Source organism: Engystomops pustulosus, chromosome 1, assembly GCF_040894005.1.
Source record: "Engystomops pustulosus chromosome 1, aEngPut4.maternal, whole genome shotgun sequence".
Taxonomy (NCBI): Eukaryota; Metazoa; Chordata; class Amphibia; order Anura; family Leptodactylidae; genus Engystomops; species Engystomops pustulosus.
This window is the reverse complement of record NC_092411.1, coordinates 159,396,859-159,415,331: the sequence shown is the minus strand read 5'-3', so window position 1 is coordinate 159,415,331 and position 18,473 is coordinate 159,396,859. Positions and strand designations below refer to the sequence as shown.

At 39.5% G+C, this 18,473-nt stretch overlaps 1 protein-coding gene across 3 annotated transcripts in view; it reads right to left on the bottom strand.

Moving 5' to 3' along the window:
* Window positions 1-4,321: 4,321 nt before the first annotated feature.
* The window catches only part of ZBTB7A (zinc finger and BTB domain containing 7A), a 43,116-nt gene continuing 28,964 nt past the window's right edge, over window positions 4,322-18,473 (bottom strand). For all 3 annotated transcript variants that reach the window (XM_072113169.1, XM_072113156.1, XM_072113162.1), the window contains exon 3: window positions 4,322-7,714. In XM_072113169.1, the coding sequence (XP_071969270.1) occupies window positions 7,366-7,714 (349 nt within the window). In that variant the 3' untranslated portion in view covers window positions 4,322-7,365. The remainder of the gene's footprint in view (window positions 7,715-18,473) is intronic.

Genomic DNA, 18,473 nt, shown 5'->3' with positions numbered 1-18,473 from the left:
ACATTCCGACAAGCACACAATGCAAGTTTGATGCAAGTTAGTCACATCAGATTCACTAATGCGTTTTAGGACTAAAATCAAGGAAATTACAGTGCCATAAATAGCTTATAGGGGAGTGACCTTTTTTTTTTAATTCTTTGATCATTAATGTTGGAGGTTACCTATTGTGAACTTCATGTTTTGCCCAGTACCGGATTCATTCAGGGCATAATTGTAAGCACTAATTCAGACAGATAAGTTGCATGAACCTTACCACAATGAAATAACAATCCAACCACTAGTTGCTTTTAAATTCTGCAGAGTACAGTGTGATGTTAGATAAACTAGTATTATGTGAACAAAATCTGCTGGTGTTACAATATTGATGTCCATCCTTAGAATAGGTCATCAGTATTCCAGTCCTCAAAAACAATGAGCAAAACACGTAGAATATCCACCAATTAAGAATACAAATATACTGTTTAAATTAGATTTTTGAATTAAAATAACAGGATACAACACATGTTGGAGAAATGCACCCTCAATGGCTATAAATTTGAAACTGTTTGTGCATATAATACTAGATCTCAGTTTGTGAAGACAACAGGTAAGTTGTTTCTTTGTTTTATTGAACTACCTGGCCAGAATATAAGAATTGACTTTGCTGGCATACTAATCGGGTATATCTACTTATGATGAGATTATACCCTGGATTTCACATAAAAGAATACATTAGATCCACTCATGCAGCATTTTAAGGTAACAATAACGTTAAAGGTTCATCTAAATGGCAAATTAGCTCTAAATGGAGATTTCCATTGCAGACGTGTATAGCTGACATCTCCATTCTTTTCAATAAGAATTTAAAAAAAACATGGAAACATGCCTGACTTTTGTTTTAAGACTCTCAAGTGAATAGAGAGAACGTCCATGTGCGGTCATTAACCGATGCTGTGGAACAAGGGGTGCCAGATCCTTGTATTTGAGATGTGTGCGGTTTTCTGTCTGCTATAAATTTCTGTAATGGAAAGACCCCTTTCAGTACAACTTGAGATTTTACTTTATCGTAATTGAAATGCCAAAGAATAGATAATGTATGGTCAACTTTTGTTTGGTCTAAGACAAAACTTTTAATAATGCAACAGCTCCAATTTTAACTTGTGACACTGGATGAATATATCAACATGAATTTGTCAACGTATTACTATCATTATTACTATATTTGATTTGCAATTATTGAAAAAAGTTGCATGTAAATATAGCTTAATGTGTCTAAAGAAAGTAACTTAATTGTTTATTTCTATAGAAAGCAACGGTTGAAATCAGAGCTAGCATGCTACAAAAAGTCTCTGCACTGCTCCAGCTTTGACAGTCAGCCTGGAAAGTAGATGGAGTAGACAAGTATATTGATATTACATTGCAATTTATACTTTACGCTGATGGTGGATTGTTGCAGTGTACATCGCATCACATTGTCCTCCGAATGTTGCAAATACACCAAAATAATGTTAAAAAAATACAAACATATATTCCTGTCTAAAATTCAAGCTTCCTTTACAAGTGCAATCAGCTGTGAGGGCTCAGGGTTAGTAACAGCCTAGTTAACACTATCCTCATTGTTACCCACCACACAACCTCCCAGAACATGTAAACATTACAGGGATTTGTAAGGTGCTTCTTATAACTTCTGACCTAAATAGTACCAAGTGCTTTGCTAAATATCTCTAAATTCTCTTGCACAGTCATGCACTCTTCTCACCTTGGATAATATTTGTAGCATGATCTAAATATATTATGTGCCGTGTCATGGACTGACCACATTGCTGTGCAACATATTTATATAGGATGCATTCATATAATACTTCCACCGATATGGCTTATATCCATATCACAATGCACCAAGGCTGACACTGTAATGATTACATTGTCAGCTCTGCTCATATAAGGGGAAGCAGGAACTTGACCCATAAAGTTTGACCCACTCGTATTTGCCTCTTTGCCATGCCCCTTGTAAAGCATGATCTAAAAATTCTCAACATCCGGGGAAAAACAATATAGATTCACTGTGAAATGTACACAGGGATGATGACTGTACTTAATACTTCCCCTTTTCCAATCTTTAAGGGGTTGGCCACTCTAAGTTGCCCATGTGCTTTTACAGCCTTGATAATATTCCCTGAAAGTTCATCAAGTGATTCAGCATTCCTGATACTTACATTAGTGTATTCTGCAAACTCTTACAGATTTTTTGTTTACATGACTGAGCACTGATGAATAGGAAGGGATGCAGCAGCAGAGACATCCTTCTCCCACTCTGTCAGTGAGACGGACTGTGACAGACAGGGACACAGTGGAAGATGCCATGAGGATGGGCTAGAGCACTGAGAGACAGGAAGTTGGGTTTATATGCAGAGGACAGCAAGGTGAGGACAGGGAAAAGCTGAAGATCTCTAAGAAGACAAAGACACCGGTACACACATGCAGTGACATGTCCAATAGAACAGATTTATTAAAAAGTGGCCAACCCCTTTTAATGCATTGGGCCACATTTATCCAGGATTTAAGACAGACAGTTTTACAACTAATATGACAAAGGGGTGTGACTTTAAGGGAAAAGTCAGTGCACCAAAAATATCCAGATTAAGGCAATTTGTAAGAGGTGCAAATTACAAATAGACAGTCTTAATATATGCCAGATTGATCATCCAGCATTCAGAAATCTAGTGCAATAAAAGACTGTCTAGTCATACTTTGCAACTTCTATAAGTTGTAAACATATGACAATTCTGTCTGCCCATGTATGCTCTGGGGTTTTTTACACAGCAGACGTATTCCATAGTGCTGCTATTGTAAATTGGCAGATGTTACATAAGGTTTGTTTTACATGGCTGAATTCACACTGGGGCAGATTTACTTAACCGGTCCATTCGCGATCCAGCGGCGCGTTCTCTCCGGTGGATTTTTTCTCTGCGGCAGTTTTTCCGAATCCGTCGGGTTTCGTTCGGCCACGCCCCTGATTTCCGTCGCGTGCATGCCAGCGCCGATGCGCCACAATCTGATTGTGTGCGCCAAAATCCCGGGGAAATCGGCGCATATCGGAAATATTCGGGTAACACGTCGGGAAAACGCGAATCTGGCCCTTAGTAAATGACCCCCAATGTGTCTACTAACCCAAACCGAAAGACCTGACCTGCTAGTTCAGTTCAGATTATTGGGGTTCAGGCTCTTAGATGCAGTCAACACAAAGATCTTTATCTAACATTCAAAAGGGTGTATTCTTGCAAAAGAAAAAATAAGATGTATTACACCATATCTTGGAAAGACTTTTTCTCATTTGTTTAATACTATAGTAAGTGGTTTGATATTCAAGGAAATGTATGGCCCACAGTCATTTGAAAACATTACTGTACTAGGTAAATTAAATAACCTGTAACCTGTCTAAAAATGTTTCAGTTATGATATAGAAAAACCTGTTCAGACTTAAAAGAGGTTGTACCATTAAGTAAACCAGTCCATGTTTAACCACCACACCATAAAGATAGTATTGACGGCCCTGTTCTCATAACTGCCGGGGGTCCAAGAATCTGTTACCCTGAAGATCAGACAATTAACTCCTATTCTTTGGAAAGCGGATAAGTTTATTTTCTGGTACAACTTTGTAAATTGCCCCATTCCGTAACCCATATTTTTTTTTATTACAAATGCAATGTTACCATCAAATATTTGATATTAATTTTATAAAAGTATGGGTGCGATATTGTTATGGTTACTAGGGTGTCTAATGTTAAGCCTGCTCTTTTTGAGTGTATTAGACTGTGTAAGCTGTATTGTTTGTAATTGTAAAAATTACAATTGTAAAGATAATACATTCATTAACAGAGGCAAGAATTATTAGAAAAAGGAAAGCATTAAATGGGTCACCCCATCAACCTCTGGTCACCACATAGCATGAACAAGAATAGGGGAAATACGTTTCTTGTTCCAATTCTAATGGAAATCCCCTATAAGAAAACCTGTAAGGTGAGTCTAACTATATTGTCATATTTATTATATTTACAGATATGTTACCGTACAAATTAATTATTGCCAACATAAAATATATGTTCTCTTGTGCAAATATAAACCACTAACTTCCCAAAGTCCTAAAGTGCATAAAACTGCATAGGACATTGTACAATGTAATTTTTATTATAGTATTATTTATAACATTATAGTATAAATAACATTTATTCAGAAATTACTAATATAGGATATATACATACACTATTTATTTTTATATACAATGTGTTTGGAATAAAGCCACTTGTTTTTTCATTCAGTACTTGGAGTGCTGCTGAATTAATTGTGTGTGTATATATATATATATAATAAAAATATAACTTTTAGAGGCTATTTTATTTAAAAGCAAACCTTTACCCATGGGGTTGGGTGGAGGGTGTCACTCTATTGATCTGTGACATTTAAAAATTGATGCCTTCTTGCACTAGGAGCAGGCTAAGTATCTTTGCGTATGTGCACAGCACTTTTTGTTCAGATTCAAACATTTTAACAAAAGAAAAAAAAAGTTGGCAATTAATATGTTTTTAGCATAAACATTAAACAAATGTTGATGAAAAAAAAACACATAAACTCTAACCAAGCATATATAAAATCTATCATTCTTAACCAAGTTTTTGAAGGTTAGGAATAATTCAAGTATCTGATATAAGGCTCTATGGCTGCATTGGTATCATAATGTCCATTTATAACCACAGTGGAGCCATGGTAGCTGTCACTGCTGTGATTTCTAATAGAGATACAAGTGGGTGGTAATGTACCATTGCATAATAATGCAGGAACCTCCGTAGAATCTGTTTAAGTCTAACTGCTGTTTACCACTACCCCGTTTGTATACTAAGGATGCCACTGCTTTTATATCAATGCTTTTTCTATCCTTAAAGGGGTTTTCAACTAGTGATGTTAGCTCAATAAAGATAATTTTCACCCTTTACTTTACAATTTTACTCAGAGTTATTGCAGTTTTAGCTCCTATCCCTCCCTATGCTGCTCAGTGTAAAATCCCAGGGTGTGGACGGGGACTCTCTAAGCAGACAAGTGCATTGTCTGTCTATAATGCACTGTGCCACAATGCACTAAGATCGTGCCCCAATATCTTGCATCTATTGCTTCCTCGCATCAGACTTACGTGCAATGCATCTCGACACAATTTGAAAGTTAAATCCCGTGCTCAGTCCGAATCTGTTGGATCGTCCGAAAACACGACCCCTAATTTGTGTCATATGGAAGCCAGCGCAGCTGCGCCAAAAAATGCCAAAAATCACAGAGCAGACACCTGTTAAATACCTGTCCAAGCCATGCAATACCCCCAAAAAAGTCAAACAGTGCGACAAAAGTGCGATCTGCAACCCTTAGTAAATGAGCCCCATATTGCTCCATGTAGTTTTGTGGGGTGAAAATGTGGTTACATTATCAGGGTACAAGGTGTATGTGTACTTGCATCTGGCTTCTGACATTGTACTAACACACTGACACATAGAAACCATGGAGACCATCTCACAGATATGTGCCTGCCATCCCCTTCCCCCAGACCACTTATCTCTTTGTAGCTTGTAGTTTGCAGCCTCTCTCTCTGCTCACCATCTGCTGACAGGATGTAATCAGTCAGTGTCTCTGAATTCTCGTGCAGAGGGTGTGGCTATGGACAGTAATCTCAGCAGCACGATCTCACACAAAAATCCAAGATGGCTGCCGACCCTACGTGAGAAGTTACTAGGTTGTGTCTAGGGGAAATTGAAATTGTGTACAGTAGGACTGACAGAGACAGGTTAGACTTATATCTGTGAAATGCTGCATTTTTGATAACAGTGAATTAGAAAATATGTTATTTTAATATGCTGAGTACATATTAGAAACTTGTCTTCGTAGGAATACCCCTTTAACACCAGAAACCATTGAGTCCCAACCCTTGCCTGAAATTGTTAAATGGGAGTTCCCAAAATGCATAATTAATAGTTACTAAAACTTATTAGCTTCTAATTTTGAAGGGAATTTTTCACTCAAGGGAACTACAGTTCTGTTCACTGTAGAATAGAAAACATTGCAATGAACATAGTAATAATACAATTCTGCTTTGGAAGAATCGCTTTAGACTTTGCATTTGTACTTCTAAACATTAACCTATTCTAGTCTAACCAGAAGAAAAAGAGTTAAATGTGGTAGGGTGGAGCTACAGTCTGCATTGGCCAGCAAAAATTACAAACAACAAATGTGAATGAAAAGAAAAACGAATTATAAACATTAAGAAAAAAACATTTTGGTCTCTGACATTTTGGTGTCTTCTTAAATAACATTAAAGCTATAGTGTGTATTGAAGCTATGCAGCTATGGTGCGGCTGCATTACTATCTTTCCTTTACTTTGTCCTATCCCTTTTCTGAGTAACATATACCAAGCATGATCCCTTTATTGCTCTGCCCCTGGATGGTTCCCTAGTCATTCAAACAACTGCCATTGTTTCAGGATTTGTCCAATTTAAAGCAATTGCAAAAAGACAATGTTAAATCCCTTATGGGACTCCAACATAGTCATTTTTACCTATTATGTATAAGGGATTGTTGTGAAATTTACAAACATATAGTTACTGTCAGGACAAGGGATAAAATAAAGAAACATACTCATCTCTTCAATCCCTTGCAGCTTCACTTCCAGCATCTCAATGGGTTCCCTGCTTTTGGCAAAATATCTGACAACACCAAACACCCTTTTAAACAGTCAATAATGTCTTTCTTGTCTTCTATCACAATCTGTTGTCTCTACAAAGCCAAAAGAAGCATAAAGAAAATGGTAGATACTTGTTTCTGTAGATCAGACAGAAAGTAATATCTTCATTAGTTATTACCATGAACCCTGTTAAACAACTCAAGAAGTTTAATTTATCCTTTGGAATATAGAGCCCCATTTCAATATGTAACATACCATAATCATGCCAGAATCCTGTAACCCTGACAAACATTGTGGATAACCAATCACACAGCTGCACAAATAAGCATTCTTTTGCTGTATTTAAGTCTAAATCTTAGAGTAGACGAGCAGAGTTTCAGTGTTTCTGCAGGTATAATAATAGTGCAACCTCTCCAGCGTTTTTTACTTTCACCTCCTTTCATTCATTGCTTCCAAGCATTCCCCACCACCCACAATTGTAGAACACAGTTCCCCTACCTGGTCCCCTGTGCTGAGTTTATACTCTAAAGTCCCATCCCTCCCATGAGGATAGTGATAATTAGGCAACCCCAAATATACTCTGATATAATTATATATTTATATATATATATCTATATATACTTTTTATATTGATTTTGAGAAATTTCTAGGTTTTTTTTGGTTTTCTTTAGGAAGTGTTTCCAGCCCCCACACTTGGACACCCGGCATGAATTTCTCCTGGACCATTGCCGCTTCCTGGAGGTGGAGGAAGTGGAGCAATCCCTTCTCGAATCCTGGGTTTACGTCCTCTGCGTGAGGGGATACCATTGCAGCCATCCTTTTTTAGGTGTCTGTGTAGATGGTCAGAACGTACAAAGGTTTTGTGGCATGCCTGGCATTGGTAAGGACGCAGACCTGTGTGTACTCGAGTGTGATTTTTCAAGTCGTAGTTGTGAGCAAACGCTGCACCACACTGCTGGCAAAGGTAAGGCTTCTCTCCTGTGTGCTTCCGCATATGGACCTTTAGCTTGTCCTGCCTTTAAGAAAGAGAAATTGTCTCATAGTTAGTTATGTAGATAGTATAGAATATTTAAAGGTCAATGAACTTTTTCAAATGGAGTAGAATAAATCTTGAGCATACCCAGAATTCTATAATCTGTACACTTCTCAGTCAACTTACCCTCATTCCTATTTTATCATCTGACAATGATATTGCTAAGTTATGTCTTATTTTATTAGTACATGTACCCTATGATCTGGAAAGCGCTGTTGAATATGGTAAAGCTTTATAAAGATTTTGTACTATTATAGGTCCAAAAGTGAAAGAAGAACTGAATGGGAACAAAAAGGGTATATGGCAGATTGTCCATGTGTTCTAGTAATTCAGGCAATCATTTTTCATTCCTTTCCTGTCAACAAAGCTAAACTTGGCTTGTTTTTTGCAGGTTGAGTTTAATTTTTAAATAAATGAGCTTTAGGTGCACTCAATGGGGCACATTTACTTACCCGGTCCGACGACAATGAAGTCCGGCGCGATTCACCAACATCGTGCGGCCGAGATCCTGCATCTGTCGCTTCCCCGCTGAGGTCCACCAGAGTTCAACTTCTTCTTCCCGGTGCATGTAATTGCATGGCTTGCGACACAATTTGCAATGTTAAATCCCGCGCGTTACAGAATCCGTCGGATTGACCAACGGCCCGCCCCCCGATTTGTGTCGCGTGAAAGCCGATCACCGGGGACACCCGGTCCACGGACCCTTAGTAAATGAGCCTCAATGTATTCAATATCCTTTTAGCTGTTAACTAAACTTTTAGCAAATAAAGAGTGCAGATGATCATAATAAATTTATATTATTAAAGAAAAATGTTGCTGTGTCCTACTTTTTCTCCGCCTTTCTTTCTTGTATAAACAGTTTGTGTAAATCGACTTTCTGTCCTGTACTCTACTGGCAGCTAAGAGATAAAGGAACTCAATGGGGCAGATTTACTTACCCAGTCCATTCGCGATCCAGCGGCGCATTCTCTGCGGTGGATTCTGGTCCAGCCGGGATTCATTAAGGCAGTTCCTCCGACATCCACCAGGTGGCGCTGCTGCGCTGAAGTTCCCCGGAATGCACTGAAAATCCCGGGGCAATACAGGGAAAATCGGCGCAAATCGGAAATATTCGGGTAACACGTCGGGAAACCGCGAATCCGGGCCCTTAGTAAATGACCCCCAATGTGTCTTAAGTGTCTAATGACTTTATCTGCTTTTTACAGATAATCTAATCTCTATTTTATCTTTATATTTTCTTAAATATTTTATCTTTAGCCTCTTATCTTCTGCTGCATTGGGAACTATAGGTAATTCGAAAGAAGGAGAAAAAAGCGACAGAGGGGCTGTTTTCCTCATTAAAGGGGTTGTCCACTTTCAGCAAATAATTGATATAGTATCATAGTATCATAGTATATAAGGCTGGAAGGAGACGCAAGTCCATCAAGTCCAACCTTCAAGAATTAAATAAATGTTTTATCCCCATAACCCGTGATATTTTTTCTCTCCAGAAAGTCATCCAGGCCTCTCTTGAACATGTACATAGAGTCGGCCATAACAACCTCCTGCGGCAGAGAGTTCCATAGTCTCACTGCTCTTACAGTAAAGAACCTTTGTCTATGGTGATGGTAAAATCGCCTCTCCTCTAGGCGTAGAGGATGCCCCCTTGTCCTGGTCACAGGCCTAGGTATAAAAAGATCTTTGGAGAGATCCTTGTACTGTCCGTTCAGGTATTTGTACATTGTAATGAGGTCTCCCCTCAGTCGTCTTTTTTCTAAACTGAATAATCCCAAATTTTGTAATCTGTCAGTGTATTCTAATCCCCCCATTCCCCTAATAATCCTGGTTGCTCTCCTCTGCACCCGTTCCAGCTCTATTATATCCTTTTTATACACTAGTGCCCAAAACTGTACACAATATTCCATGTGTGGTCTGACCAGGGATTTGTATAAGGGCAAAACTATGTCTTTATCATGAGAATCTATTCCTCTCTTGATACATCCCATTATTTTATTTGCTTTAGCAGCAGCCGCCTGGCTCTGGTCACTAAAATTAAGTTTACCATCCACCAATACGCCCAAGTCCTTTTCAGCTTCAGTTTTACTAAGTAATTGACCGTTTAGAACATAATTATACTTTTTGTTTCCATGGCCCAAGTGCATAACTTTACATTTATCTACATTAAACCTCATCAACCATTTCTCTGCCCATCCCTCAAGCTTCCACAAATCCCTCTGTAATGCTAAACTATCGACCTCAGTATTTATTACTTTACACAGCTTAGTATCATCTGCAAATATTGAAACTTGACTGTGTAAACCCACTACAAGGTCATTAATAAAAATATTAAAAAGAAGTGGCCCCAATACTGACCCCTGTGGCACTCCACTGGTAACATCAACCCAATCTGAGAATGTGCCATTAATGACCACCCTCTGTTTTCTATCACTAAGCCAATTACTTACCCAGATACACAGATTTTCTCCTATTCCCAGCAGTCTCATTTTATATACCAACCTTTTATGTGGCACGGTGTCAAATGCCTTTGAGAAGTCCAGATATACAACATCCACAGCGTCCCCCAGATCCAGTCTTGAACTTACCTCCTCGTAGAAACCAATCAGATTAGTCTGACAGGACCGATCTCTCATAAACCCATGCTGACGCTGGGTTATAAGGTTGTGCACAGTGAGATACTCCAGGATAGCATCTCTAATAAACCCCTCAAATATTTTCCCCACCACAGCAGTTAGACTTACGGGTCTGTAGTTTCCAGGATCGCTATTTGATCCTTTTTTGTATATTGGTACCACATTTGCTATGCGCCATTCCTGTGGAACATAACCAGTCCTCAGTGAATCTTCAAATATTAAAAATAACGGTCTGTCTATCACCGTACATAATTCATGCAGAACCCGGGGGTGTATGCCATCTGGCCCCGGTGATTTATCTATCTTAGTGGTTGCGAGGCGGCGCCGTACCTCTTCCTGGGTTAAACTGTTGACATTATAAAAAGAATTAACATTATTCCTCATTGTGTCTTCCACCAGGGGATTTTCCTGGGTAAAGACAGTTGAGAAGGCGACATTCAGTAGATTGGCCCTTTCCTCATCTCCTTCCACCATGACCCCCATGTTATTTCTAAGGGGACCCACACTCTCTGTTTTTAGTTTCTTATCATTTATATACTTGAAAAATAATTTGGGATTATTTTTGCTCTCCCTGGCAATATTTCTCTCAGTCTCTATTTTTGCGGCCTTTATCTGCTTTTTACAGGATTTATTTTTCTCTCTATAATCCTGTAATGCCTCATCGCTACCTTCACGTTTTAGCACCTTAAACGCTTTATCTTTCTCGCTTATTGCTTTCCTTACAAGACTAGTTAGCCACATAGGGTTTTTCTTGTTCCTTTTATGCTTTTTCCCATAAGGTATGTGTTTCTCACAGGACTTTTTCAGAATATATGAGAAAAAGTCCCATTTTGGGGGGGGGGCTTTTGTCCTTGAGAGCATTATCCCAGTCTATGCCTTTAAGGTCTTCCCTTAGTTGCTGAAAATTTGCCCTCCTGAAGTTTAGAGTGTTGGTTGCCCCTTCACTAACGCTCTTAGTAAAGCGTAATACCAAATCAATGATATTATGATCACTATTCCCCAGGTTCCCCCCAACCTGTAGTTTTGATATCCTATCAGGTCTGTTGGTAAGGATAAGGTCCAGCAGTGCCCCCCCTCTTGTTGGCTCCAGGACTAGTTGCGACAGGTAATTGTCTTTTGTTGTTGACAAGAACCTGCTACCTTTGAAGGACCTGCAGGTTTCTGCCCCCCAGTCAATATCTGGGTAATTGAAGTCCCCCATGATAAGTACTTCACCATGCTTTGAAGCCGCATCCATTTCACTTATCAGCATTTCCTCTGCTGCCTCCATTATATTTGGAGCCTTATAACAAACCCCTAGTAATATTTTATTTTTATTTTTCCCTCCTCTTATCTCCACCCATAGGGACTCAACATTTGCATTTGTGTTACTGATGTCATCTCGCAAGACGGGCTTGAGGCAAGAATTCACATATAAACAAACCCCTCCCCCTTTTTTATTTATACGATCCTTTCTAAAAAGACTATAACCATCTATAGTAACAGCCCAGTCATAGCTACTGTCCAGCCATGTCTCGCTGATACCCACTATATCATATTTCCGTTCCAACATCAAGAGTTCCAGTTCCTCCATTTTGTTTGTGAGGCTTCTGGCATTTGTGTACATACACTTTATATGGTTTTCCCTGTCCGTATTCCTTTTGTCCTTATTCCCCAATCTCATTCCAGCCCCCCTTCCTCCCCCATGGACTATGACCCTTCCCAGCTCTCTATGTACACCGTCTATTTGCCCTGCACAAGTGTAATTGCCCTCCCCCCAGGTCTCTAGTTTAAACACTCCTCCAACCTTCTAGCCATTTTTTCCCCTAAAACAGCGGCCCCCTCCCCATTGAGGTGCAGCCCATCCCTACTGTAGAGCCTGTAGCCCACAGAAAAGTCATCCCAGTTCTCCATGAACCCAAACCCCTCCTTCCTACACCAACTTTTGAGCCACTTATTTACCTCCTTGATCTCCCGCTGCCTTTCTGGTGTGGCACGTGGTACAGGCAGTATTTCGGAGAAAATTACCTTTGAGGTCCTTGCCCTGAGCTTATGGCCTAAATCTCTGAAATCATTTTTAAGGACCTTCCACCTTAAAAATATAGATATAGTTTGTGTAAGGAAAAGTTGCACAATTTTCCAATATACTTTCTGTATAAATTCCTCAAGGTTTTCTAGATTTCTAGATCTCTGCTTGCTGTCCTGATATAGAAAGCTTCTATGTTTACTTCCAGTGGATAGAAATGTCCATGGACACTCAAGTACATGAGCCGTTAGTATAACACGGCTCGGATTACTCTCTGTGATAACAGCTCATGCACCTGCTTGTCCATCACATGACCATGGACAGATTTCTATCCACTGGAAGTAAACATAGAAGCTTCCTATAGAATGACAGCAAGTAGAGATCTAGAAAACTGTTCCTTACACAAAAAATATCAATTATTTGCTGGAAGTGAACAACCCATTTAAGTATATAGGAATGTTTACTATTTTACTCTACACTATTCATTTCTGCAGTGAAAAAATTGCTTAATAATAATCCTTTATTTATATAGCGCACACAGATTACGCAGCGCTGCACAAAGCTTGTCAAATTGGTCCCTGGCCCGATTGGGCTCACAATCTAAACAACCTAACAGTATGTTTTGAAGTGTGGGAGGAAACCCACGCAAACACGGAGAGAACATACAAACTCTTTGCAGATGTTGACCTGGGTGGGATTAGAACCCAGGACTCCAGTGCTGCAAGGCAGAGATGCTACTCACCGTGCCGCCCACTTACCAAAGGTAAGTCATTTTTTAACTTTCATTTAAACTTTTTTAGGGATCAAACTTTTTTTTTTTTTCACCCTCGCCGTTCAAAGGCCATCATTTATTTTCATTTTCAGTGATCATAACCATATGGGGAATTACTTTTATCGATGGCACCATATTGGGGTACAATGAAGGAAATTGTGATTCTGATGTTTATTTCTACGTTTTTAATTTAGCGTCTATGTATAAATAACATTCCAACTTTCCAGGTCAGTACAATTCAGGATACTACTTTTTAAAAATATATATTTTTTACCTTTGCAGTGCAACTCATTTAAATTGTATGGTCTCTACTGCTCTCCTACCCAGTTCCTGGGATGCATCCAGCTCTTCCTATTCACGTCTTATTAGGTTTTTGGAACAGCTAACTGGGACATGAATAGGTAGTGCAGTGGAAGCAGGTAAGGTGGAGACGCCCCCTTCTGCAAGCATCATCATGGGTGGCGGTGTTTATCAAAGTCCAAGAAAAAGCTAGTGTGTATAGGCAAGGATAAATATAGATTTTTATTACTTATAATTCAAAATACACACAGATAGACGTCATGCATCAAAAATTCATAAAAACAATTAAAGGTGTAAAAACACACATCAAAGAACACACAAGTGGACCAAGATGAATCACAATGGTCCACATACAGCCACGAATGCAAGAGAGTAAAGTCAATTCCCACAAACAAAATAAACAATAAATTGTTACAATAATACACACATGCCAGTCCTAGAGAACCAAAGTATTGAGTGGTATAAATCTAGGGACTCCTTCAGTAGTACCTATAAATATCTGAGAACCCCTATGCCCAGAAACAAAATCATTAGCTAAAGTAAACAAGTATATACAAATAGTGGGCAATAGGGTTCCCTGGTGGCTCAAACCAAGACCTAGGCACTCAGATCAATATACACCAATTGGACTGTGGTTCAGTCCAATTTCAATAAAGGTGAATTAGGGTTGCACCGGCACCAGTATTTTGAATGCGTTACGATACCCAGAAAAGTATTTGAATGTTTAGGGTGCGGTCACATGGGGCGGTTACATTGCATTTAGAAATGGAATGCAAACATCTGGGGGCGGGGCTTGATTACATTTGCATTTCCATTGAAACACATGCGATTAGTATTTGCCAGGGGGCTTTAGTGTTTTATGGTAGCTTTAGTATAAAGGTAATCCTGGTGATGTTAAATACCATTATATGGTGAATATAAAATACTATACTAAATAGTATAATTTAGAGCTCATGTAGACGGGTGTTTTTGATGTACGTATGCTCTCCTTTTTTTGCGGATGGCAAACAGACCCACTGTTTCCTATGGGTCTGTTCACATGTCCATTTTTTCACGGATGTGCAGACAGTGAGAGAAAAATGACAGCATATTTTGTCTCGCATGCAAACCACGTACATCATAAGCCAACGGATTTGCAAAAAAAAATGGACGGCAAATGCATGACATGACATGCATGAAGAGTGTTTTTTCTTCAGATGTTGCTAGGCAACCAACTGGGCAGGGCAAAAAGTAGACTAGAAACCCGTCAGCTTTTTTTGCATATGTGAAAAAAACAGATGGCGTACAGATACAATATGGAATGATCACAGACATCATGTCTGCATTTGTGCTGATGAGCCACCGACGTGACCATCTGAATGAGGCCTTATTTTTTGGCTTATACATTTTTATTCATTTAATTTAACGGTATTATATGTTTAAAATATTATAATCTGAGGCACCTGCCTTCCGGTTCGGATTGGGCACAGTGGGCCCCCGCTATGTCTGCTGCGGCTGGGGCCTCCATCCCCACCTGAAGCCCCTGCCAGTGCGTGACAGCACTGGTACTCGATGTGGCCGTCAAGTGCCGTCTTTAATGTAATGCGCGCATTGTGCATGCGACGCGGGCGTTTTTTTTGCCGGCACACGCCGCGTTGTGTCCGCTGATGTGCGGCAGCGCGTCTTGTTCCTGTTGGTCGTGCTGTAGCGGGGAGAAGAGAAGAAAAGGACGTGGGAGCGCTGCTAAAGGTGAGTGAATTTTATTATTTTCAACTATTGCAGAAATATATACATATATTAAAGGGGCCCCTAGAAGATTACCATATTTTTCGGACTATAAGGCGCACAAAAAATCCTTTGATTTTCTCAGAAAAAAGGTGCGCCTTATAGTCCAATGCGCTTTATATATGAACCATACTTACACTCATTTTAGCAGGCATTTATTGATGGTGCGCCTTATAGTCTGAAAAATACTGTATATATAATAATGGGAGTGGTTGCAGGAATATATATAATTAATGGGCACTAAGGGTGGGGGTATACAGGATAGGAGTAGTAGTACTGTGCCCATTTATACAGGACAGAAGTAGTACTGAGCTGTGCCCATATATACATGATAGGAGTAGTTGTACTGTACTGTGCCCATATATACAGGATAGGAGTAGTAGTACTGTGCTGTGTCCATATATACAGGATAGGAGTAGTAGTACTGTGCTGTGTCCATATATACAGGGTAGGAGTAGTAGTACTGTGCTGTGCCAATATATACAGGATAGGAGTGGTAGTACTGTGCTGTGCCCATATATACAGGATAGGAGAAGTAGTACTGTATTATCCCCATGTATACAGGATAGGAGTAGTAGTACTGTGCTATGCCCATATATACAGGATAGGAGTAGCAGTACTGAGCTGTGCCCATATATGCAGGATAGGAGTAGCAGTACTGTGCTGTGTCCATATATATAGGATAGGAGTAGTAGTAGTGTGCTATGTCCATATATACTGGATAGGAGGAGGAGTAGTAGTGTGCTGTGCCCATATATACAGGGTAGAAGTAGTAGTACTGTGCTGTGTCTATATATACAGGGTAGGAGTAGTAGTAGTAGTAGTAGTAGTGTGTTGTGTCCATATATACAGAGTGGGAGTAGTAGTACTGTGCTGTGTCCATATATACAGGATAGGAGTAGTAGTACTGTGCAGTGCCCATATATACAGAGTAGGAGTAGTAGTACTGTGCTATCCCCATGTATACAGGATAGGAGTATTAGTACTGTGCTATCCCCATGTATACAGGATAGGAGTAGTAGTACTGTGCTGTGTCCATATATACAGGGTAGGAGTAGTAGTACTGTGCTGTGCCCATATATACAGGATAGGAGAAGTAGTACTGTGTTATCCCCATGTACACAGGATAGGAGTAGTAGTACTGTGCTATGCCCATATATACAGGATAGGAGTAGTAGTACTGTGCTGTGTCCATATATACAGGATAGGAGTAGTAGTACTGTGCTGTGTATATATAAACAGGATAGGAGTAGTAGTAGTGTGCTATGTCCATATATACTGGAGAGGAGGAGGAGGAGTAGTGTGCTGTGCCCATATATACAGGGTAGAAGTAGTAGTACTGTGCTGTGTCTATATATACAGGGTATGAGTAGTAATAGTAGTGTGTTGTGTCCATATATGCAGGATAGGAGTAGTAGTACTGTGCTATCCCCATGTATACAGGATAGAAGTAGTAGTACTGTGCTGTCCCAATTTATACTGAATAGGAGTAGTAGTACTGTGCTAAGCCCATATATACAGGATAGGAGTAGTAGTCCTGTGCTGAGCCCATATATACAGGATAGGAGTAGTAGTACTGTGCTGTGCCCATGTATACAGGATAGGAGTAGTAGTACTGTGCTATGCCCATATATACAGGATAGGAGAAGTAGTACTGTGTTATCCCCATGTATACAGGATAGGAGTAGTAGTACTGCGCTGTGCCCATGTATACAGGATAGGAGTAGTAGTACTGTGCTGTGTCCATATATACAGGATAGGAGAAGTAGTACTGTATTATCCCCATGTACACAGGATAGGAGTAGTAGTACTGTGCTGAGCCCATATATACAGGATAGGAGAAGTAGTACTGTGTTATCCCCATGTATACAGGATAGGAGTAGTAGTCCTGTGCTGAGCCCATATATACAGGATAGGAGTAGTAGTACTGTGCTGTGCCCATGTATACAGGATAGGAGTAGTAGTACTGTGCTATGCCCATATATACAGGATAGGAGTAGTAGTACTGTGCTGTGTCCATATATACAGGATAGGAGAAGTAGTACTGTATTATCCCCATGTACACAGGATAGGAGTAGTAGTACTGTGCTGAGCCCATATATACAGGATAGGAGAAGTAGTATTGTGTTATCCCCACGTATACAGGATAGGAGTAATAGTACTGTGCTGAGCCCATATATACAGGATAGGAGTAGTAGTACTGTGCTGTGCCCATGTATACAGGATAGGAGTAGTAGTACTGTGCTATGCCCATATATACAGGATAGGAGTAGTAGTACTGTGCTATGTCCATATATACAGGATAGGAGTAGTAGTACTGAGCTGTACCCATATATACAGGATAGGCGTAGTAGTACTGTGCTGTGTCCATATATACAGGATAGGAGTAGTAGTAGTGTGCTATGTCCATATATACTGGAGAGGAGGAGGAGAAGTAGTGTGCTGTGCCCATATATACAGGGTAGAAGTAGTAGTACTGTGCTGTGTCTATATATACAGGGTATGAGTAGTAATAGTAGTGTGTTGTGTCAATATATACAGGGTAGGAGGAGTAGTACTGTGCTGTGTCCATATATACAGGATAGGAGTAGTAGTACTGTGCTATCCCCATGTATACAGGATAGGAGTAGTAGTACTGTGCTGTCCCAATTTATACTGAATAGGAGTAGTAGTACTGTGCTAAGCCCATATATACAGGATAGGAGTAGTAGTACTGTGCTGTGCCCATGTATACAGGATAGGAGTAGTAGTACTGTGCTATGCCCATATATACAGGATAGGAGAAGTAGTACTGTGTTATCCCCATGTATACAGGATAGGAGTAGTAGTACTGCGCTGTGCCCATGTATACAGGATAGGAGTAGTAGTACTGTGCTGTTCCAATTTATACTGAATAGGAGTATTTATTAGGACTTTTATATAAAATATTTGATAAGAGGATCAGTAAATATTAGAAGAATAATTAAGTAGAGCATTATATAAAACTTAATAAATACATGAGAGCACTATAAGACTGTATAGATGAAATGATTAATAGGAAATTATATATTATGTAATTAATTAAAGGGAATTATGTCCAATTTAATTCATTAGGTGCATCATATGAGGAGTCGCAATGTACTATTTCATTTATGGAGAGCACAGTATGGTTTTTGTTATGGGGGTATGTTTTGTATGTATGTATTTGTGGGTTCACAGTGTGGTCAGTTGTGAGTGGTAAATATTATTTATGAGCACATAGTAAGACATTGTTATCCAGGTGACATTGTGC